Source organism: Haliotis cracherodii, unplaced genomic scaffold (genome assembly GCF_022045235.1).
Source record: "Haliotis cracherodii isolate W230 unplaced genomic scaffold, xgHalCrac1.p SCAF_2, whole genome shotgun sequence".
Lineage (NCBI taxonomy): Eukaryota > Metazoa > Mollusca > Gastropoda > Lepetellida > Haliotidae > Haliotis > Haliotis cracherodii.
Genome location: NW_027266275.1, coordinates 13,897,738 through 13,923,344, shown reverse-complemented (window position 1 = coordinate 13,923,344; position 25,607 = coordinate 13,897,738). Strand labels below are relative to the sequence as shown.

At 38.8% G+C, this 25,607-nt stretch overlaps 1 protein-coding gene across 1 annotated transcript in view; it reads right to left on the bottom strand.

The window, feature by feature from the left end:
• The window catches only part of LOC139468719 (zinc phosphodiesterase ELAC protein 2-like), a 59,143-nt gene that overhangs the window by 15,083 nt on the left and 18,453 nt on the right, over positions 1-25,607 (bottom strand). Inside the window, exons 3-16 of the mRNA XM_071250843.1 lie at positions 22,442-22,512; positions 20,570-20,634; positions 18,647-18,707; positions 14,027-14,170; positions 13,618-13,679; positions 13,349-13,407; positions 12,635-12,695; positions 10,691-10,742; positions 9,140-9,290; positions 8,168-8,407; positions 6,050-6,165; positions 4,147-4,237; positions 2,695-2,833; positions 190-338 (exon numbers count right to left, since the gene is read on the bottom strand). Of these exons, the coding sequence (XP_071106944.1) occupies positions 190-338; positions 2,695-2,833; positions 4,147-4,237; positions 6,050-6,165; positions 8,168-8,407; positions 9,140-9,290; positions 10,691-10,742; positions 12,635-12,695; positions 13,349-13,407; positions 13,618-13,679; positions 14,027-14,170; positions 18,647-18,707; positions 20,570-20,634; positions 22,442-22,512 (1,461 nt within the window). The remainder of the gene's footprint in view (positions 1-189; positions 339-2,694; positions 2,834-4,146; positions 4,238-6,049; positions 6,166-8,167; positions 8,408-9,139; positions 9,291-10,690; positions 10,743-12,634; positions 12,696-13,348; positions 13,408-13,617; positions 13,680-14,026; positions 14,171-18,646; positions 18,708-20,569; positions 20,635-22,441; positions 22,513-25,607) is intronic.

The following is a 25,607-nucleotide window of genomic DNA, read 5'->3' as shown; positions in this document are numbered from 1 at the left end:
TAGCAATATTCCATCAATATCGTGGCAGGGGACACCAGAAATGGGCTTTAACATTGTACCCTTGTGGGGAATCAAACCAGTTTCTTTGTTGTGGCAAGAGAACACAATAACCATGAGATTACCTCATTGCCGCTACTCATACAATAAAATGCTAAGGATGATCTACAGAATAGGTGAAGTCAGGCTCACGTTAGGTGGTCTGTGAATGCCTCCACATTATTGCTGTAGAACTCCAGCCATCGTCTCATGTACCTCGGCGCAAGTACAGTTAGATTGGGGGAAGTCTGGCCTCTTTTCTTGTACACCTTTCTCCTTTCACTCAAAATGCTAAAGAGCCCCTGAAAAAGAAACAGGTCAAAATTTGCTTGTTTGTATCCAAGGCAAAAGACAAAATACAATGATACAGTCAAACCTTGTGTCGAAATCATGGGGACCTAAAAGAAAGTTCAAGTTATCGGGGGTTTGCGCCAACCAACAAACTGAATTTTTCAAAAACTAAACATCATGTTATGAGAGATTATTAAATGTAATCTAGTCGTCTTTGGTTTTATATTAGGCTATAACATTGATAATCATATAGTAACAAAAAATAAAATACATGTACCATGTAATATTGTTTTACATAATTTATTCATCAATTTGAACATTCAATGTACATGTAATTTACTTTGAATTCACAAGCAATTCAATATCACATCGTAACAGTTTCAAACACTTCAAAAACAGAAGGCCATTTAGAAAAAAACTAGAAAGATGAAATGTAATATCAACTATGAATACAGATTCATTTACAATTGAAAAAATCTCACATGACAGTCTGTATTGCATTTGGGCATGGCAAGAAAGTAGCAACACTGAAACGTTTCTATAAAAGTCCAGTAGCAAGAATTTCCCTGTTTCTGCACTCTACAAATCATGAGAGCATGTATAGTGCTGCAGAAAAATCTGATCGGATATTCAACTGACAAAACTGAGTTCTTTCCTAAAGATCGCTCAGCCAGGGTACTTACCCATACTGAAGTTTATTAACTTCTGACAATCGTATAACTCACAGCGTGAATAACATGATGGATTCACAAACAACCTTAATCTGCTCTACTCATTTGTCAATTCACACGTGTCATCATCAGTTGCATGAAAATATTTCAGTAACTTGCTGCCGATGTGTATGTACAGCAATCAGCATGCACCTTTGATGTAAGGCGTGCTTGTTGATTAGGCTTGATTGGATATTGGCATGTTATTAGAAAGCATCATGCCTTTGATGTAATTGCAGTGTGTGTGGGGGTGCGTGCGTGTGTGTGTGTGTGTACGTTATTTTATTTTTTGAAATGTTTGAGAGATCTGAGTATTTATGATAGGTCAGTCAATTGCATGTAAAGTTAGTAAAAGGTGATAGTCTGGAGTGCGTGCGTGTGTGCGTGCGTGCATACGTTATTTTATATTTTGAACTGTTTGAGACATATAGAATACTAAACGAGCTCCCGTGCAATACCAATTTTATGAAACAAGTGAATAGTTCTGGTATCTGACGAGCGAAAGCGAGTCAGATACCACAACTATTCACGAGTTTCATAAAATTGGTTTTACACGGGAGCGAGTTTAGTATTTTATTTATTACTTGCCATTTACAACGTTTTTAGAATTATACTGTTGAGTATGAATAGGCTAGCTGACACCTACACGATCCACGGCAAAGTCCAATTGAGTTTAACAGAATAATACTTCAAACACGTCAAAAGTTGAAAGGTATGAATTTAATACAATACAACGGTCCATCTTTAGAATTCACAAAATTATCGTAGGGCTAAGACATTCGCAACTCACATACTTTAACTTAGACTAATGACTGTCGTTGCGCTACAATACGATCGCCTTGTACCTCAAACCTTACAATAACATCACAATACCTGATGACGTAATTTGTGGAATTTTGTTGCAAGATCCATCGGCGAAACAATGCCTAGTGACGTCACCCTAGCAACAAGGTTGCTGGGGTCATCGAGTGTGCTTAAGCTCCTCTCAGTGATCTATCAACTCCACACGCAATGTCTTTGAATAAGCCAAGAGATGTCGAGAGCTTTCAATATTTGTTCGTGAAACGTGTTCCGAGAGTACACAAGCACGCGTTTTGGTATTATACAATGTGTAATACAGCTGTATGTTTATTAAACGGGTGATCTCTTCACGGGCAAGTAATAAAATCTGGATTTCAACACATCCAATTTGACAGATCTGAGTACTAATGACGATAAATGAATAAGGAATTCGCAGGGACGAGAAGGTGAGTTCAAGACAACTGGGAATTTGACACACACAAGTTTCAACTGAACCTGTCTATATGTTATTTCATAATCTTGAGTAGGTCACATCCTTTGCACAAACAATTCTTGCAATATGCACAGATATGAATCCTGTTTTACTGTTACAGTTCTGTTTGTTTGTTGTTTAACGCCGCACCCAGCAATATTCCAGCTATATGACTGAAGTCTGCAAATAATCGAGTCTGGACCAGACAATCCAGTGATTGACATCATAACCATCGATCCATGCAATTGGGATCAATGACATGCATCAACCAAGTCAGCAAGCCTGACAACCCGATCCCGTTAGTCGACTCTTAGTCGCCTTTTATGACAAGCATGGGTTGCTGAAGACCTATTCTACCCCGGATCTGTCACAGTTCAGACTTACAAGATGGTGGTCTGCATGCATGTGTGATATGAAGACAGCCTTGATCTTGCACAGGACGTCGTCGGTCAGGTCACCATAGTGACGATACAACTGGCCAGCACTTCCTTCACCACAGTCCAGAACGACAGCAGTTTCCTCGCTACAAAACAGCACAAGCCACATGCTCACAATGGACAGTGCACCTCACTTATTTGCAGTTAGAAATGAGGGAGTCCTGGGGCATGGGAGTATTTCTGCAAGAGCATTTTAATCTAAGGACATTATAAATCAAGAGGTTTTAACATCAGGGCTATAAAGGAGTAGGCTACTGGACATGAATCAGACCAGGAGTAAATGTGTAGTTTTTATCGCTGTAGTTACATTCTTTGATAGGCATTTCTTTGAAGTTGGCGGATGACAAAGTAGACAAAAAATGTAAGTAAAACAAATCCATAATTTTCCGTAAATTTATTTTCTTCTCTGCTGCAGCTACATTCAGGATATTATTAGAGGTGGCCTCATTGTACTCATGTGGGTATTGGTATGTTGTATTTTTCCGAAAGGAGATTTGCCAGTCTTCAGTGACACCTACCAAGCCCAATTGTACAGACCAGCAACTCTGATTGGACATCATTTTTGAAGATCAACTTCAAAAGAGTGTCTCATGCTCAGGTGACATGACCCAAATTCAAGAGTAGGTTACATCTTTTGCATCCTCTATATCCCCAGGGCTCGCATGTCAGTAAACCTACACTAACTTCTGGATCCATACCCGTGGTTCTCACGATCTCAAAATACCCGCCCTTGGTTTTCATTAGCTAATTTGATTCTCTATGTTGCTCAGTCCACTGACCCATTGAGAATGCAAGATACAAAGCAGCCTCAAAGTTGGGTTGGCGATATCTACAACTTGGTGACCAGTCCCGCTGATTAAGAGTTTGCAAAAAATTCAACATAAAAAAACTGACAGACAAGCAAAATATAGCCCTCTAAAATATTTTGGGTTGGAAAGATGTCTTCATGTTCCCTACGAAATCAGTGACAACATTCAGAATATTAATGAAACACAAACACTGCCCATGCTATTATCAGCCAATCAGGAAACAGCAAATAGTCAGTGGGTGTTGCCTAAATTTACTTCTTTTAAAAAAAATAAAAAGATGTGCCTGCTAAGGCAATCAAATGCCAAGGGATCACTTGCAGTTAATTGATTATGAATTATGAACTAATGTGTGCTTATTGATATTTATGGTGACTTGAATAACACAGCAGACTGGACAAAACTGTCACCAACAAGGGAAGGCAACTCTAAATCACACTTCCTGTTACAATGTGGGCACTATGTACAGCTCTCGAAATTTAACCAGCGCTCAGTAAGGTGAATTTACAATTAACTAATATATGTACAATGATGTTTACGATCAAATGATACGAATATATAATGAATAATCAGGATTTTAGCGTAAATCTTACCTTAAGTGAATCAGTATACAACTAACGTTCCTTGGCTTACTCGGGATAGCGGAACCTGTACCTAAGAAAACAACCTCTGGGTATTTTGATCCTGTAACAGAAAGCAAACAGACTATGACATACCTACAAACCTTTCTCTAGCAAGTGTTATGGGCTTTCAGATGCTTATGAAACATTTGTAGTGTTTTCTCTAATCACATGAACAACTGTAAAACATCTCATTCACTTTTAAAAGACAGCTTTCTCTTAAAAACAAGCCATCATCTGAGTATTTACAATGTCTATGTGATGCTTCACCCCCTGTTATCGTGCAAGTAATCGCAATTAACCTGGCCGTCCAAAAATGTATGATGTCCGAAAACCTATGATCCGACGACATATTGGTATTAAGTAGTCTATTTTCAACACTTGTAAAACTACCAGTGGTAGGAAATACAATGACACATTTGCAGGTGAAACTGTAAGGCAATCGATTTTTGTAAATTCAGTTGCCTGGGAGACAGAAGAGTGAAAGATGTTTGTATTGCATGCAAAAGTGGAAGCCACCTTCACCGCCTTTCACTAAATGCCCCAAAACTTTGCCTGCAAAAACCTGTATGTCAGCCATGGTCCAACTCCTATACAAATCACCATGCAAGCAAGCATGGTACACATTTGAAGGTTTTTCTGAAAAAACTGTTTGCAAGTAATAGGGCTGGGACGGTTAACTCGGGTACCCGGGTCGGTTGGTTACTGAGTAGGACCCGGGTACCCACAGGACTACCCGGACCCGTGGTTAGTCATAGGATATATTGTTTCATGACAAAACTTCACTATAATTATAACTACATGGTTACACGACAATATTAAGTCTCTAATGTTCGCATTTCTTCATGACTATGAACATGCTCCTTCTGACTTAAATATGTTTGAACAAAGCTAAAACTTCAGTCAACTTCAGTGTATGCATGACCTCATCGTTTTATACGTGTATCTAAATACATTCTACCAGGGCTACTGTCAAACTATTCCGAATCGGACATTTTATACCTATCTCTTGACACCAACAGCGAGTACCCGGGTGGGTCGGGTAATAGGGATGTGGGTACCCGGGTAGTAAATTTGGACTCGTCCCAGCCCTAGCAAGTAATTATTTGAGTTAATATCCTTAAAACATGTTAAAGTGACCATGCTATTTGACACAACCATGACATATCAGGGTTTGGTTATTTGTAGTAATTCAAAAGTCCTTTCCCACGACTATATTAAACCAATCTGTTGGAGTTTTGAGCCATGTGTGATGATGTTGTCACTGGTGACCTTACCGAGATTATACCAACTTTAATCAGACTCCTTGTGCAGCTTAATGAGAATGAAGTACCATCTCATTATTGATGTTGTAAGGGGGCTTCCATTTGATATTCTGGAGGCCTGGGAATTTATTGAAAAAAGTAAATTGTCCTCTAAAATTCTTGAAATATTCTTGATCAGATGCTTCCGTAGAGAATGTGCAGTGAGAGACTGCCAGCTGTGATTGGATGATATTGTGTATGATTTGTATGTTTTTTAATGTACATGCACCCAGTAACTAAAACTGACCATGACTTTTCAAAATTCAGATATGTTTAAGTAAGTGACATTTTGTTAAACAGGGTTGGTGGGTTTAGCTTCCTGAACTAGGAAATCGAGCGGGCTAAGCGAGCCAAATTTTGTGACTTTATTGCAGCTTTCAGGCCATATTATGCATACATGTACATGAATAGGCTGCTGAATGCTTAATTATTTAAAAATACATATAACATTTCAATACAAGTGTGGGGGAAAACATCTAAATAGAGCATAACCCGAACACAGGAACGTGAAACAAAAAGGGAGACAACTCTGTTGGGCATAGCATGGCTAATTTCACATTTAGTGAACGTACCATCTGTGGATTGTTGTTTTAGCCTACTGTTAACATCCTCTATCAACTGTGGGACATTGGGCATGTCCATCGCCTCCTTCACAAACTGTTCTCTGTCCAGCTGGAAACACTGGTCTCTGGAAAATACATCATAGACATGTGTGTTTACTGTTCTGTATGATTTCATGTATACGGACTTGATACCAAATAACATCAAATAGAGTTCAGTGAATTATCATCTGACAATAAGCAGTATTCTTAAATGACAGATGTGACAGGTTTTATTGTGCCTGTATTCTTAGCCTAGTCATCTTGACACTGAAAAACAGAACCTATTGGTTCTTAGGCTATTAATGTAAAACACAATGCTGGCATCCTTCTTAAAAAATAAAATGGAAATATAAGAATTTGTAGTGTATTTATTTCCACAGCAGAGCAAAAGATGTTGCAATATATGGTCAATCCTTTTTTAACCAGATTGTAATATCACTGGGAAGTATTTGTTTTCACAGCACAACTCATACTGTCATGTATCGTAAGTACATTATTATTCACTTGATTGCCAGTATGATGTGAGACATGTGTTAATCCTGAACTCACAGTCAAATCATCAAAGATACAGTGTTTTATCATATAGTGGGTAGGTTTCTCAGCAGGATAAAGCCAACGGATAAAAACGATATCCATTGGGGTCATATGCAGATAGAGATGCAAATATCAAAGGTCAAGAGGGACTACTTTCAGTGTTTAGAAACAAACATGGCGTCCCCCTCGTCATTCGGCGATCGAGTCAGATTTAACCATTGGGAATCTGGATAAACTACAGGGATAATTGCTATCATTATCAAAAGAACAGTCTAATATACTGAAAATCAGTGTCTAACTGTGACGTAACTAAGGCATTTTATAAGTTTGGGCAACTTTGGAGATATAAATTGAGAAAAAATTTGCGAGGGCATGAGGCCTAGCCAAGCGGGATCAGTAGCCATATCTGTGCTTGTAGACCTCTGCGGCTTGAAACCTTCTCCACAAATTAAAATAGTTGGATTTGGCCGAAATATGTTTGAATTGTTACCTTGTTTCGTTTTGTCGCTGTGTGTACATCTGACTACACTTCTTAACGTTATAACAAGACAGACTGACTGTCAACAACGTCAAAGGGCAGTTACTGTTGACAAAGGGCAGTTACTCTAGCGGACAGACCGATGGATTGCCGCGAAAGGCAATTAAAAACAACTGTTGTTTTGCGTATATGTTGTTTCGCCACTGTATAAGAAACATATTTCAGTTGGAACTATATTGGCTACTGTCACTGTCCGTCTGACACATCACTTACCCTGTGACGTAATAAATATTGATGCGTGCATTCCAGGAAAACTCGCAATGTTTCGGTAATGTTTGTGAGAGAGAGAATGCGATTTTTAAGCACAGAATTAAAGAATGACATTATATGATAAAGAGGTTACCACGCTTGTGTGTTTGGGGATGGTAAATATCCTGTATTAGGAATAAACACTATGTATTTAGCTCGCCAAGGCTCGCTAAATACAATGTTTATTCCTAATGCAGGATATTTACCATCCCCAAACACACTCGCGTGATAACCTCTATGTATGTCACAACACATGAAGTAGTTCCGAATTTAAGACAGTAGATTATTGTTTATGGTTCAAATGAATTTGAGTAGGTCCACTACACTGGTTGTCACAGATTGACATGCAAGTTGTCTTAAAAAGGATGGAGGCACCCTGTGCACCTCCCTCTGGATCCGCAAGTAATTTTGTTTGTTTGTTTGTTTGTTTGTTTGTTGTTTAACCTCGCACTCAGTAACATTCCAGCAATATTATGGTGGTCTGTAAATAATCAAGTCTGGACCAGACATTCCAGTGATTGATATCATGAGGACTGACCTATACATCTGGGATATGATGACATGCATCAAACTAGTCAGTGGGCCTGTCCACCCTATTCAGTTAGTCGCCTCTTACGACAAGCATAGTCGACTTTTGTGACAAGCATGGGTTTCTAAAGACCTATTCTACCCCAAACCTTCACGGGTCGGATCCGCCAATAAGATTGGTTGGATGCACTTAGTCCTTGGCCATAATTCCTTGGCCAACTCTTACAATCATTATGTACCTGCAGAGTTCATTCTTTGGCCGCAGTTGATACTTGAGACACGTGTGGCCCCTGACCGTTAATGGGTGAGAATCGGATGCATCATCCACTCCAGGCTGTGTCGGAGCCATGAACTGAGGCAATAGCGGGAATATTGTTGGATGGAGTAGGTTTAACTTGGCTTGTATTGAATACAGCTCTAGATGGGAAACATCCGAGTTGGTGCTGTTGATGATAATATGCTGTGTAGTCGATCCAAATCTATTCAAAAGGAAAAAAGGAAAAGTGAATGAGTATTGTTTTTTACACTGCTTTTAGCAATATTCCAGGAATATCATGGCAGAGGACACCAGAAATGGACTTGACACATTGTACCCATGTCGGGAATCAAACCCGGGCCTTCAGATTGACGACCGAACGCTTTAACCACTGGGCTACCCAATGACCCAAAGGAAAAGTACACAAAATACTAACTGACAGATTCATTCAGTTCAAAATCATCCTCTGAGAAAAGTATTCTTTGGATGTTCACATATTGCATTTAAGTAACAATTTCAAAATCTTATATTATTTTCTTTAGACACAGCCATGTCTTGTACCACATTTCAGTGACAATATGCAAGTTGAGGGCTGTCTGCAGTTATAGATCTAAGGCCTTTGTTTGTTAGAAGTTGGTTAATAAACCCTTTCAACATAACAAAACTGTGTTACGACTGTTAACTTTCCTTAACTTTAGCTTGCAAATATGAGACGTGTGTAAAGAAGATTTAATCAGCTGCAACTAGTGTCACATACCAACACCAAGTCAATGTCCCCCCAAGTTAAAAAATGTTTGTTTTTCATTTATAAACATGATAAATAGTACATTAATTTGAAAGTTTAAAATCAAAAACAAAATTTCCACCCCTACCATTGAATTTTGGCCAAAACTATTGGAAAGCAACCAATAACAAGCAAAAGGCTTCATCTGCACTGAAGTACTAGTGGGCTGACCTGTGCATCCACTGTTGATAGTGCTCTGTCTGTATGATGTCTGCTGGGGACATGTGCACAATCACCTCCACACTGTCGGAACTCTGCAGCTCTTGTAGTCGGGAGCAGGACGTCAGTGGTGTCAGGAACCCAGCGTGTGGACACTCCACAACTGTCACCAACCCAGACAGGAGGTACAGGTTGAATTGTTCAATAGTCATTACTTAGAAGTTGACAGTTGACAAAGTAGACACAATTTATGCATAACAACTTCTTTTATTACTGTAAGGGGGATGTTTTGGTTGGTTGGTTGGTTGGTTGGTTGGTTTGTTGTTTAATATTCCAGCTATATGACGGTGGTCTGTAAATAATCGAGTCTGGACCAGACAATCCAGTGATTAATATCATGAGCATCGATCCACGCAATTGGGATCGATAACATGCATCAACCAAGTCAGCGAGCCTGACCACCCGATCCCGTCAGTCACCTTTTACGACAAGTATAGTCACCTTTTATGGCAAGCATGGGTTCGTGAAGACCTATTCTACCCCGGAATCTTCACGGGTCGGGACGTTTTGGTACAGATCATCATACTGTTGTCAAGCAAGAGTCCATCTTCCCGAGGCAAGAGAGTTAACTGACTATAAAAGGCTAATTTCTACCCTTGCTGAAACTAGGCTGGTATTATGGAGTTACTTTTTGGCTGGACTACGACTCAGTGCATAGTCCAATAATAATCTCGCAACGGAATCGAAATGCGGTTCGTTAACTGTCTTGCAGATTTCAGTCGATTGCAGAATTTGCAAAGCATGTGCACCACCAACTAGGGCCTCAACAGATATTTTCCAAATCTTTTCCTGTTTTTAATCAAGGTGCTCAGATGATTTGATGCATTTTGCGATGTAAGACCCGTTTTATCACAATATAGATCTTGATTATTGATCAGATCATCTTGACTGGGTGCTGTCATTGAAGCAAATGCAAGTGATATGAGGGGTGGAATCTGTTTGGTCCACAGGAGAGGCTTAGAAGGAACATAACTTGTAATAGTCATTGGTGGCACTATGATTGAGCCCAGGTATTCCAGCCTAGTTCGGCAAGGGTGGAAACTGGACTTTTAAAGTCAGTTAACTCTCTTGCCTCGGGAAGATGGCAAGAGTCTTGCTTGACAACAGTATAAGGATCTGTACCAAAACTCTTGCTTGACAACGGTATAAGGCAGCATTAGAAATTGGCACAAGTCCTATAGTCTTTGCCAAACTGCCAATTTGACAGTAATTAAAGAAGTTGTAGATACAGCTTATTTGATATTTGGCTGAGATAGACACATGTCATTCAAAGACGAGATTTATGTTCATTATTTGATTAATTGTATTTAACTGAAAAGTGAATTAATTGAATCATGTCTTTAACAATTAACACATTGGTTGAGGTGAAGTAGGGTTTAAAGTCACGGTCAAGATTATTGTAATGACGTCATTGGGGAGTGATGGTGAAGTTGCATGCCACATTTCGTCCCGAGAGCAGCAGTGCAGCAATTTCACAGCAGAGAACACTGTAATCAAACTTACTCAATATTTGCTGTTTCTTCTCCTCTGGGTTTAAGACCTGATCTGGATGAACCTGACAACACATACTGAATAAAAGCAACATGCCGAACTCAAGTCTTGACAAGTATCTCTTACATAAGCATGCATCCCCATTAAACACGGTATGCACTGATTTGGAAAGCATGAAGCAAGGGCCATAACTCTGTAAAGAAATGAATTGATGACACCAATTTTCAAACTCATTTGAGTTCATGACCAGTAAAATCAGTGTGTAAAATTTCATTTCTCTGACTTAAATACTGTTTGAGAAAAATTGTCCCTTTTGAGAAGCGGACGGACGGTAGGACTGACATTCACACTCCGTTGCAATATCCCACTTCTGGATAAATATAGGGCAAAACTGATAAGAACGAGAAGAAATTAAACATGTTAAAAGGAGTCAGTGCCAGTCTTCTAACATATTCCATATTAAAACCTAATTGCCTGGAGTTGTGTCTCTTTCTTCAACAATAGTATTTCTACTGTCTTTTTCTGACATGACAATCAGACACAAGGTGTGATATTTGTTTTTGTTTGTTTGTTGTTTAACGCCTCACTCAGCAATATTCCAGCTATATGACGGCGGTCTGAAAATTAATTGAGTCTGGACCAGACAATCCATTGATTGACATCATGAGCATCAATCCATGCATTTGGGACACGATGACATGTATCAACCAAGTCAGTGCGCCTGAGCACCTGATCCCCTTAGTCGAATCTTAGTCACCTTTTATGGCAAGCATGGGTTGCTGAAGACCTATTCTACCCCGGATCGTCTCGGGTCCAAGATGCTGATAAATAAAAAGATACAGCCATGAGATTCTTTAGCTTGCCTGAATGGGTTTTTTTGTATTTCAAACTTATTTGATCAGTGATAAACTCATTCATTTCAGAGAGGCTGTTCTATAAGTTTTGGGCATACATGCCAGTGAAATGTCATAGCAGGGCCAAAACAAACATACTCTAAAAGCATTACAAATGTGATGTTATTAGACACACCACACCCATATTGCTTGTTAAATTTCGAAATAATACATGCATGACTGTGTAATGGGCTAACTGATCTTTCGAATATAGAGGCCATGTTTATTAAAAACTGGTATTATGAAGGAACTTCTTTTTGACTCCATTAACTTTCATATTCTGTGGTTTCAGTAACGCTTACAACAGCGTTTCAGCATCATACATAAGCTCACTAAACCCTGTCTCAGGTCTGACATGGGCGTTAGGTGGAGCAATGGCCAGACAATGAGGATGGATTTTTAAACCATTTCCTCTTGCAAGAAGAATTTTGCTAGAGTTGAGGCCATGAGAATAGGGTGCTAGTGCTGAGAAGGTCATGAGAATGGGGTGCTAGTGCTGAGAAGGTCATGAGAATGGGGTGCTAGTGCTTAGAAGGCAATGAGAATGGGGTGCCAGATCTGAGAAGGTCATGAGAATGGAGTGCTAGAGTTGAGGCCATGAGAATGGAGTGCTAGTGCTGAGAAGGTCATGAGAATGGGGTGCTAGTGCTGAGAAGGTCATGAGAATGGGGTGCTAGTGCTGAGAAGGCCATGAGAATGGAGTGCCAGATCTGAGAAGGCCATGAGAATGGGGTGCTAGAGTTGAGAAGGCCATGAAAATGGGGTGCCAGATCTGAGAAGGTCATGAGAATGGGGTGCCAGATCTGAGAAGTTAATGAGAATGGGGTGCCTGAGTTGAGAAGGTCATGAGACTGGACTGCTTTAGCTGAGAAGCAGATGAGATCAGGACACTGTTATATCTGAGAAGGCAATGAGAATGGGGTATGGTGAGAATTACATTGTTTTATAAAATATAGGCTATAGGGTCTATAAGAAAGACTAAATAAATATAACAATGCCAAACATAACTAGTTCAGGTTATCGCCATGTAAAACTCATTCACACACAACTGTACGTCACATACCACTCTGCCGTCATCCAGTGTCACGGAATGGCCTTCCACCAACTGTCCCAAGCACGGTCCCCTGCAATACAAGAACCGCCATGCACAGTCACTAAGATCAACAATAGGCTTGAAAACATACTAAATACATCAACATAAGGTAACACCCTGAATCAACACGACATCAGACTATTATTCAAATGTTATTGCCTGTCGTCAAAGTATTTTAATTTTTTAGAACTAAGCACTTTAGCCAAAATAATAAAAACATCAACAGAAAACATATCTTTGTGTTTTGAGTGCATCAAGCCACACATATGATACTGGTGAGCCACAGTGAAGATTACTAAAAGATCTTTGATCAAGAGAGAACAGGGGGCACGGGTGGCTCAGTCGTCTAAGGCGCTGCGATTCGCTGTGAAGAGTTGCGTCCCTTGGGCACGCCAGAAACCTATGATTGTGGGTTCGAATCCCGGTTCGCCCCGATTATGTTTCTAGGTTTGTCAGCACCATACCCGTAGTCGTGGGTTTCACCGAAGTGGTAAACGTCTGAGACCTGCATCACTTCGGGCTTTCCTCCCACATTAAGCTGATACGCCGCGATATAGCTGGAATACTGTTAAAAGCGGCGTTAAACCCAACTCACTCACTCAAGAGAGAACAAAACAATATTTACAAATTGATCATGCATGTGAATCCCATTCTTCTAAACACTCCAGGGAGATAATAACTCACGTCTTTATTCCAAGATCAACACATTTTTCCAAGTTTATCTTCCTTTTCCGTGGATGAAGCTTGAAAAATAAAATGGACATAAATGCAAGGGCTCAAATTTTTCATTATAGTATCATGATTATGTGTATAGATGTTCTGGATAGAGTAGGAAGGCATTAATGTTACGTATGGATAGTTTTCTTCACACCTTTATATTGGTATGGGGCAATGGACAGACATAATGCATTGATACTTTATTCAGTTGTTTACACTTTTATCAATCAACTTACCTGGCACAAGTAAGCCACTGCTATGTCATCCACATCCTTTAATAACCTTGGTCTCTTCGTTTCTGAAGGAAGACAAAATAGAGACATGACTAGCCGATCATGAAGGCACCAAATCCCAAGCATATAATACGAGTGACCCGTGAGGATCCGGGGTAGAATATGTCTTCAGCAACCCATGCTTGCCGTAAAAGGCGATTATGCTTGTCGTAAAAGGCGATTAACGGGATCGGGTGGTCAGGCAAGGTCACAAGGTCACAAAATTAGACCTCTTCCCTTCTTTTGGAACTTTATCATCAACACCAAAATATGGAAAAATAACTTTATAAAAAAAGGAGTAACTGATTCTGACAAACAAATCAGCAAGAGCTACTCTTGCATCAGTAAATAAAGCCAGGTTTGTCAAAATCACCTGGCTCGTCAGCAACAGCCTCTTCTCCATCCTTGGTGTGGTCCCGACTGGTTGCATCCCCTGGAGTATCCCTGTTGTATAGAGGTATGTACTCCACCTTTATTGCAGAGTCGGAAAAATCACCCTCACTCAGTTCTCTTTTCTCTAGAAAAAAAGGGAGAAATTGTAAAGTAGACATGACACACAGCTCTCCTTCACTACGTATGTTGCCATTTGTAAGGATTTGTATTTATTATTCTTTTTCAGAACTGTATTTCATTAAAAATTTCAATCCAAAGCCTTGTTGAGTTATGACCTTATAATTAACCTTATATGACTATGTATGAGATCTGCCCACTGGCATGTACCATTGTGAAGAAAGAGGTAGCATGTGGTCCACAAGAGGTAGTACGGTGGATATGTGCATGTACTGTTTCAGCTCACAATGAGTTTGAGTGGTGAGTTCAATAGTCTTATGAGCAACCTGTGTCCACGGGAGAAGTCAATCTCATAGTCATGACCTGTACACGCACATCAGGCATACAACTTCTCTACCTGTAACAAGCCAACTACGTTTGCCTAAATTCTGTTCACCACCTACTTGTCTCAGTCATGTCTTATGAGTCGGAGGGTTGGTCTGAAAAATTAGTTGCCAGCGGTCGTTTTACAATTCCTGTGACATTGTTTCACAGACTTTTAGTTATGCCATTTTGTATTCAGTTTATCAGAATAATAATATTTGTTTTGTTTTCTACTAATACACATGTATTCGCTGAAGGTTGGGAATTAAAGAGAAAAAAATCATAAGTCATATTTGCAGTTTTGCTGAGTTAGTCATATCTGTAAACCTAAGAATATAAATGTGTTGCCTAACAGTCTGATTTGGTCAAATAATCAAAGTTTGACAAAACAGGTTGTTCTTGTGGACACAGATATATGAAAATGCATCACATTATTTCTTTTCCTGTCCCTTTTACAATGATGTAAGAAATGATTCATTCTTCTACTCTGAGGTTGGTTGGTTGGTTTGTTGTTTTACGCCGCTCTCAGCAATATTCCAGCTATATGACGGCAGTCTGTAAATAATCGAGTCTGGACCAGACAATCCAGTGATTAATATCATGAGCATCGATCCACGCAATTGGGATACGATGACATGCATCAATTAAGTCAGAGAGCCTGACCACCCGGTCCCGTTAGTCGCCTTTTCCGACAAGCATAGTCGCCTTTTACAGTAAACATGGGTTGCTGAAGACCTATTCTATCCCGGATCTTCACGGGTCTCTACTCTGAGGGAGTTGATCTTAATACTATATTGAATGGTAATGCTAATTTTACAAAAACTACTAATCTAGATATCTTAAAAACAGTACATTCATACATACTTCATTACCAGTGATTACAGAAGGATTAAACTAACGTAAGACTGTAAATCCAGCATATATATAAATCTTGTACTTATTACACCAAACTGTTGTCCATGACCACTTACTTTTGTGAACGTATTTAGTTCATGATCATGTACTTGTTTGTTTAATGCCTTCATGAGTATAACTTGTACTTGAGAGGTATTAACATACCTTTTGGATTGTTTATTGATTCAGACTCATTGAATAAATATATGTTTAAATAAATCAATACAAGCTCAAGGGTTCTGCCAAACACACTCACAGTCGTTCGTGAACTCAACTCAGGATAAATGTGTATCCATGATCAAGTGAATTGTATTCACCAGATGAAAACTAACTTGTGAGAAAACTCAGTTCACTAAAAATTTAAGTTTGTAAATTATAATTACATAATTAAAACATTTGCAGTCGCCAGTTAACAAGTAATAAAATGAGACGTACATGTAGTTTATAGTATATAAATAACAGAAACAACTCAATAGCAAATTTTCATTATTTTTGCTTTGTCACTATTTTTCTTTATTTCATATTTATTTTGTTTTTCTTTTCTATGTTATACTCTAATCTTTTATACATTTTTTATTATTATTTTTGTCCAATCTCCATATACCTACACTTCCTTATTACCTACGAGGGCAAATCATATGTTCCCTCGGGTCATATCCATCTCAAGACACGGTGTATTGTTTGCGTCATCCAGACAGCAGAGTTGACGTCATTCGAATCTTATTGTGACGTCAGGTTGGAATGAGGTCACACTAGAAAACGACGTTGTAGCTGATTGTTGACGTCATTCGACAAATTGTGGTTCCGCTGCTGTTGCGACTTGCTGACTTATATATAAATACTAAAATTTGTCTCTGTTTGTGGACATCTTCTTCGTTATTAAATAGAACATTATATTCATCTCATACTATGTTTACAACACTAGCGCCTAAACATAGTATGACATGAACGCTCATATAATATTCTCTATATATCACTAGTTTTCTAGGTCAGGTGTTTTCATCCTATTGCCCCATTTTAAATTTCCAAATTTACCCCCACCTGACTGTGAATTAGACTATGTCTGAAGTGGACGTTAAACTCCAAGAACTCCCTCATAGAAAATTGGCAGGTGCACCTGTTATTGTCATCTTCCTGAGGCAAGTGAGTTAACTGACTATAAAAGTCCAGTTTCCACCCTTGCCAAACTAGGCTGGTATTATGGAGTTACATTTTGGCTGGACTAACGAGTCTATGCATAGTCCAATCAAAATCGCACACCGAAATCAAAATGCAGTTCATAAAGCGTCATACAGATTTCGGTCGACTGCAGAATTTGCAAAGCATGTGCACCGATAACTCGTTGTCAACAGATATTTTCTAAATCTTTTCATGTTTCTAATCAAGGTGCTCACATGATTTGATGCACTTCGCGATGTAAGACTCGTTTTATCACAATATAGATCTTGATTATCGATGAGATCGTCTTGACTTGGCGCCACCGTTTTGTTTGAAGCAAACGCAAGTGATACGAGAGGTTGAATCTGATTGGTCAATACGAGAGGCATATAAAGGACATAATTACGATCGAGCCCAGGAATTCCAGCCTAGTTCGGCAAGGGTGGAAACTGGACTTTAAAGTCAGTTAACGCTCTTGCCTCGGGAAGATGGTTATTGTCAACTTTGTACCCAACTGATGTGGTGAATGTAACCTTGTATGGCAAGGCTTCAAGTATGAGTGACAAATACATGAGGTGCCTGCATACACTGGTAATGCTGTATTGTTGCATGTCCAGCTGTCATCAACACTTCCAGTCATCTTATCACAACCCAGAAACATGCCCAGACATTAGCCACACTAAAATCACCATCAACCAGATTCTGTCAGACGTTTGCCTTTGGCTTAAAACAATATTTATTTCCACTTGGAACAGTGAAAGGGGATTGATAAACAGGCAAAGCCTATACAAATATCTCTCCCCATCAAAGTTCGAACAAGCAGCAGTAGTGTTATATATGTTATACAGTAATATCAACTTTGTAAATTCTAAATATGTTTTACATTTGTATACTTGTCCTGCATTACTATGTTATACTAGATACTATGTCACATGAGGTACATCAAAGGTAAACAGTTGTTGGAGAAATATATGTAAGAGTGCATGTTTATACAAATCTTTTGCTCATAGAGAAGTAATGATGAACAGAATCAATGATATTAAGTATTTCTTTGTCTTGGTTGATGTTGCCAAACAGGACGGTTCAAAGGGCATATCCATTAACAAAGTAATAGTTTCAGATCTAATCTCAGTAAACAAGTAAACAGGTAGTGTCAAGCACTTTCATTGCAAAAAAAACACAAGAACATTCACCATTAACACTAATAAAGAAGCAATTATGGAATCATTCCTGAAAATGATGCACTGCCCATTGACAGTGTAACAGACAACTTATTTTCTACAATGAACATTGTTAGTAAAACTTGGTATGTGTCAAGTTATCCTGGATTTCACATAGTATGACAGCAGTGGTGTAATAGCTAGTTACAGCTTACACTCTTTCCTGGAACGTAACGCACACACACACACACACACATATTCTTGGGTCCAAGTTTCAGGCAGAAAAAGCTGTTTTGTGTATAATGTGCAGTCTATCCGTGACACCAGGTGTTTTCAACAATCATCTGACCCACCAGTGGCAGTTCTTGGTGTATTAATTGTCATTCAAATAATTTGTTGCGCATAGATGTAATTACCGTAGTCGACGTAATAAGCGCCTGCTGCGATATTTGCTAACATATTGGCTTGTGAACAATCCCAATCAGCACCCCTTCCAATTGATCAATGTACACAAGACTTAATTATTTGAGTATAATACGCACTGTTGTGTTCTATGTACCCTTAATTATGGACAATTAAATTCTGGAAAAATATATTTGTCGTATGTAAACATTTCAGGCTGTCAGCATTAGTCACAAAATTTACAATCTTTCAACTGTTTTTTTTTCACCAAAATAATATTCTAATAAAAGCCCTCTATATCTAATTTTGAGAGTGCCCTGGGCGCTTATTACATCGAATACAGTAACTTTTGAACAATGAAAAAAGTAAGCATTCACAATGGTACTTGTAGTTTCTGAATGTGAATGACACTAACATGGTCTGATTAGGACAAATTTGGGTATCCCATGTTTGCTTTAACACGTTTATCAATTTACCAGCAGCAATGAAAACAGAAACCCACTCACCTAGTTGAGCAATGGTAGTGTAAGCAGCTGTAAAGTTTTTGTAGGACTTGGTGATATTCTCCTGGAAAGCAAAACAATTCAGGGTATAAAACAGCTTCCTCGGTATGGTTTACAGAGCCAAAAATACATTTTGACGGAATTTAAGAGCATTACAATACATTTTGAGGAGAAATGGCAGAGCAGTGGCCTTTTATAGGGTTTAAATATAGGTGCCATGTCAGCCATACTGAAAATCATCTTCCCAAGGCAAGAGAGTTAACTGACTTTAAAAGTCCAGTTTCCACCCTTGCCAAACTAGGCTGAAATTCCTCGGCTCGATCGTAGCGCCACCAGTGGTTATTACGAGTTATATCCCTTCTATGCCTCTCTTATGGACCAATCAGATTCCACTTCTCGTATTACTTGCATTTGTTTCAAACAAAATGGCGGTGCCCTGTCAAGACGATCTGATCGATAATCAACATCTATATTGTGATAAAACGGGTCTTACATCGCGAAGTGCATCAATTCACATGAGCACCTTGATTAAAAACATAAAAAGATTTGGAAAATATCTGTTGACGAGTAAGCGGTGTACATGCATTGCAAATCCTACAATCGACTGAAATCTACATGAAAGTTTACGAACTGGATTTCAATTTTGTTGCACGATTTTGATTGGACTATGCATGAACTTGTTAGCCCAGTCATAATACCAGCCTAGTTCGGCAAGGGTGGAAACTGGACTTTAATAGTCAGTTTACTCTCTTGCCTCGGGAAGATGACTGAAAATCAGATTCAAACCTCTTAAACAAATTCAGATGTGTTAATTGGTGGAAATAAGCATGTGACGTTTCAGCTTCATCATGTTCATTGGTTGAATGGTTTCTGAAGAGATGATGTTTACAGTACAAGGAAACATATTTTGAGAGAATTGAAGGGCATGGTCTAAAATTTTGAGGTCAAACCAAGGTCAAATTATCACAAAACAGAACCTACCAGTATATGTAAAGCCCCACTAATAACTACACAAATACCAAATATCATGGCTGTGTAATGGCCATAAGAAGTTTCAGCTTTCAATATGATCAAAGTTCAAAGGTCAACTCTAGGTCACAATTTAAAATGTCGAAAAAAAACTGACCACATATGTTAAGCCCAACTGCTAACAATACATGTAGCAAACATGACTAAAAATGACTGAGTTTTGGCCATAAATATTTGTTTCAATATGGCTGTTTTGGTGGTCATATTGAGTCTCGAATACAAACCTCTCAAACAAATTTAGGTGTCACTACTGGTAAGATCAAGCATGTGTATGTGAAGTTTCAGCTTCGTAATCCTCGTAATGGTCATTGGTCAAGAAGATGCTTACGAAAGACAACTGTCTTTTTGTTCTTTCCAATATGGCTTCTGGCAGCAATAATTGATTTTTGTTGAATATGTCTTGTTTGTTTGACGCACACAGCAATATTCCAGCTATATGACAGTAGTCTGTAAATAATCGAGTATAGACCAGGCAATCGTGTGATTGAGATCATGAGCATCGATCAACACAATTCAGTTACGATGACATGCATCAACCAAGTCAGTGAGCCTGACCACCCGATCCCATTAAGATGCCTCTGACAAAAAGCACAGTCCCCTTTTACAGCAAGCATCGGCTGCTGAAGACCTATTCTAACCTGAATCTTCACGGGTAGAATATGTCTTGAACAAACTTTGTACTACATTAGGTGACGATCCCATCCACAAAGTATCCAGCCTCTGAGTGACCTTGAACTTCTCAGTATTTCAAAAAACATCATTTCTTTCAGTACAAGGAAATACTCTTCTCCTTGACACATTTAAATCCAACTCCTACAGAACACACCTAAATATTTTTTGGCATGCCATGAGGTACACTTAATGTCTACATTTCTGAAGAACTACTGATAAACTAACCACTCCAGGAGCTCCATGTATGTTGATCTTCGGAACATTGATACCATCCAGGGTCAAGGACATACCTGCAAATGCAACAGGAATCATTTATCATCAAAAAATTGAAAAAAAACGAATAATTGAAATGATACATGATATTGTGTAATGGCCACCTGCACAAGTACAACACAGCTTATATGTTAGTTTGTTTATTTGTTTGTTTGTTTGTTTGTTGTTCAACACCGCATTCAGCAATATTCCAGCTATATACCGACGGTCTGTAAATAATCGAGTCTCAACCAGACAATACAGTGATTGACATCATGAGCATTGATCTTCGAAAATTGGGATACAAAGACATGCATCAACCAAGTCAGCGAGCTTGACCACCTGATCCAGTTAGTCGCCTCTTACGACAAATATAGTCAGTCGCCTTTTACAGCAAGCATGAGTTGCTGAAGACCTATTCTATCCCAGATCTTCACGGGTCTCAGCTTAAACTGCTTCCTTTTTGCAAGTCTCTTGTATAACAGGTGAAACATGAAAATATTTCTGCATCAGAACTGACTTTAACTTCAGCTCCTACTTGTCTAATTATTGTAGGTACCCCCCCAACCCTATTTTCTGCAATGTGTCCCAAACCTTGACAGCTACAGCACCTGGTTTGATTCCAAGACCAATATCTTTGTTCATATCCTGAACTGGAGGACTCTTACGCGAACAACGTTTCCATTTTCTCTTACAGCATTTCAATCTGTTTCTGTTGTTGTGTAATGGCCACCTGCAGTGAGTGGTGAGTGCGTGAGTATGGTTTTACACCGCTTTTAGCAATATTCCAACAATATCACGCCAGGGGACACCAGAAATGGGCTTCACACATTGTACCCATGTCGGGAATCAAACCCGGGTTTTCGGCGAGACGAGCGAACGCTTTAACCACTAGGCTACCCGACCGCCCCCAACCTGTAGTGACTGAGAGGAAGAATATCAGAACCACTACAACACCCCTACTACCCTCTCTTTGAACAGTCTTTTCTTTAATTTCCCAATCCTCAAAGCTTCATCCACTTTATCGGGCTTGCTGGGGTGAAACGACACAGCAAGGTCATGATACGGTATGTATCATGATACATAGGTCACGATACAATATGTATTTTGATGCGCATATTAACGTCAAATCGCATGGAAACTTCTTGACAAAAATATTTTCAGAGCAGGTTCAAAAGGAAAAGCAAGCTGTAGACACATGTTCGTAGTGGCTATTTTTAGAACTGAACCTGAAACACTAATTACAAAACGTTTTGTGATATCTGACTGACAAAAACTATGTGTATCATTTTGTATAGATACAGAAAAAGCATGCCTTGTATCGTATCATATCATCAGATGAAAACTCACAATGCACCGTTGTATCGTTTCACCTCTAGTTCATGAGGTTCTATTCCTCCAACGGTTTGCTTGTTGATTAACGCTTCACTCAGCAATATGCCAGCTATATGATGGCATTCCTCCGATGAACTGCCCCATGAAGATCCGGGGTAGAATAGGTCTTCAGCAACCCATGCTTGCCGTAAAAGGCGACTATGCTTGTTGTCGTAAGAGGCGACTAACGGGATCGGGTGGGCAGGCTCGCTGACTTGGTTGATGCATGTCATTGATCCCAATTACGTGGATCGATGCTCGTGATATCAATCAGTGGATTGTCTGGTCCAGACTCGAGTATTTTACAGTCTGCCGTCACACAGTTGCAACAGAAGTCAGGGATCATGAATATTTTGGGGATATTTTTGGAGTGAAGAATGAGCACACAATTTCATAAGAAAATCCTCAAAAACATACATGATCCCTAACTTTGTTTTTTCAGTATATGATATTGTTTACAGCAAAACTCACCTAGTAATCCTCCAATATTGTCCCAACTCTTGTATGTGATGAAAATGTTTTCCAGTTTAGCAAGTTTTACCCTGGTGACAATGAACATATCATTCAGCATACACAACATGGTGATGTACAATGTTGCATGTTTAATGTTATGGAATTTAGCATTTATTGCGATAACAAGTGTTAAAATAAAGGCTGATATCAAATAAATAAATATTTTCAATCAGGTTACTGAGAGAAATGATTATCTTCAAAGACTGTTTGGTTCCATCTTGTGGCTTGGAATGTCAAACTAAAATTTTATGTTTCATACTGAAAGGACACCTTTCTTCATGAAGATCTGAGGGATGCTCCAAAGGAGGTCAAATCAGGTGAACTTTCTAACCAGCCAATGAGTGAGTGAGTGAGTTGGGTTTAACGCCGCTTTGAACAGTATTCCAGTCATATCATGGCGTGTCAGCTTAAGTAGTATAGGTAATGGGGGTTCTGGCTCACTTCCACTGGAGCTTGATTCATATACCTATACCACCACTACAGGAGGATTTTTTTATGCCAAAATGACTATGCGATTCAATGATAGTCATGAGATTAAGTTAAACTGACTCCAGCTCACCACCACCTGGAGTCTATGATATAAATTTTTATAGGTAATGGGGGTTCTGGCTCACTTCCACTGGAGCGGGATTCATATACCTATACTGCTACTACAGGTAGCATTTTTTATGTGTAAATGACTATGCGATTCAACGATAGTCATGAGATTAAACTAATTTGACTCCAGCTCACCAATACCTGGGTCCAATCATTACTTTAGATGAGTGTAAATGGTAATAAAAATATTCTTCATTATTTTTATCTATAAAGTGATATTCAACATTTTTATTAAGTTCTTCGTTCATTTTACTAGGAGACCAGACTATATAACTACACTCTTTTTGTAAATTGATAAGAAACAATTGATTACCGTATTTGGTTGGTTTGACATCACTGATATAATAAAACCCTTGTGGTAATTCTCTCCATTTAATAGTTTTTTCCATTATTATATATTTATGTAAGCATTTGTCTAAATGTAATCACACGATAGTAAGCAATTTATTTTTAATCTCCGACCAGTTCTTTGGTTTTGGCACGGAATAATTGACGCGCTTGTTGCCTCCCTTGTTCTATGAACTTTTTTTCTCGTCTTCGCTAATACCATTGGTCTTATGAGATTTTGATCGAATCTCCTGCTTCATTTCATTGTATTTGGTGAGTTCCGACAGCACTAAACGAAACTCATCCTCGGATATCTTACAATCGGCCACTGCTGTCGAAATATGATTCTCGATGCTGTTCAACTTTGCATCGGCGAGTATCCGAATACTATCGTGTTTTAATGCTTTCTTTTGCAACCTACGAGAAATGAATTTTATCGCTATTCCTGCCAGTCCCGAGACTCCGGCGGTTATTTCCATGCCGAGCACGATAGGCGCAGCGATTATAGTTGATAGTACTATTCGATGTTTTATGTCGCTTATTTGATGTAATCGAAATCCATCAACAGTTTCCATCATTTCATCGAGCGCTGGATATAAACTCATAGTGTATATTACGAATATATAATAGTCTTTAATTGGTCTTGCTTAAATGTTTTGAGAGTATACATCAACCTTATCAAATGTATATTATACGGCAAGAATATCTTAGAAAGAGAAATACTACCACTTTTAATAATTTGAACCCCCTCGAGGGATGTAACTTGTGATGCACCGACATGAATAATACTGCAACGTTGACGCTCGTGTTTCTTGAGCCATTTAATTGATAGACCTGGTAATATTTCGAAGGCATCTACCGGTGCATCTCCGAACAAGACTTCAATAATAAGCGTAGAAATATTAGGTATTGCACTCAAGTTAACTTTAATATTATCGAATTCTGTAACCAAATTTAAACTAACATTTTGGATTGCCGGACGACTATATAACATATGACCTGGTTTTTCTGGCAGGGGAGTGACTAACACACTTTTTCGTTTTGACGGGATATAGGCCGCGAGTACGATACCACTATTTATTATCTTAGTTAAATTATGTCCCTTACCCATCATCGCATAAGGTGGGGTAATGACGATATTCAGTAGCCACTTGATGTTTGCTTCAACCATAGTCCATTTATTCTCACTGTTGTAAATAATATTGTACGGAGTGGTTTTAAGGAGTCTACTAACGTCAACATCGCTTAAATCTTCTAGATTACCCGCGAATGTGACTTCTTTCCGCTTGTATACATTATCGTGTAAGTGTAAAGCGTATAACTTACCATTGGTACCGGGTTTATCGAATCCTTCTGTGTCTCCGAGATCGGAAAGCGCAACTGTATTACATTGTCTTATCGTTCCAGGGCCTGATGCATCAACCATTATTTATAATATGGAGTGTTACACTTAAGTATCCTATATGTACAGGTTGGTGTTTTACATCTAATACAGAAATTTTAAGGTCTGAAATAATACCCCGCTTTAATTTTTTATATTGTAATGATGAGAAAGATTCCTTTCTACCGCTATTGTATTTTTCATTTTTCACTGGAACACTTCTGAGTAGAGTTGAAGGACTTTCTTGTTGAATATTATCCGTCGTGCTGATTTGATCAAGATGGATGCACAGCTCTTTATAGGGAGCTAAATCGGGTAAATAGAGTCCCTGATCTGATGCATTGAATACTGCTACTTGTCCTCCCCATCCAAGTGTAAATCCTAAGTTCTTACCAATATTTATACGTGTTTTTCCAGCGCTTAATTTTATTTTCCCATTCGCCTCATTTTGTGTGAGACTAGCTCCATTAGGCTTAAAAAATTTATCATTGAGTGAGCATACACTGTAATACCCATCAGGTATAGTAATGGATTTGTTAATAATATATTCTTTTTCATCTAATAAAAACATCTCATTATTTCCTCTCGTAGCACTTATATTGGTCCACCGTGGGTAATACGTTACATCGCATAGAGCTACTTCGAGTTGTCCATCCGAGTTATCGATAGTACGAAGCAGTTCAATAGACTGGCCATTTGTTATTCCCAGGAGTGTAACATACATATCAAATATACAATGATACTATATCATAACTTAAATATGGAATCAACCATTATTTATAATATGGAGTGTTACACTTAAGTATCCTATATGTACAG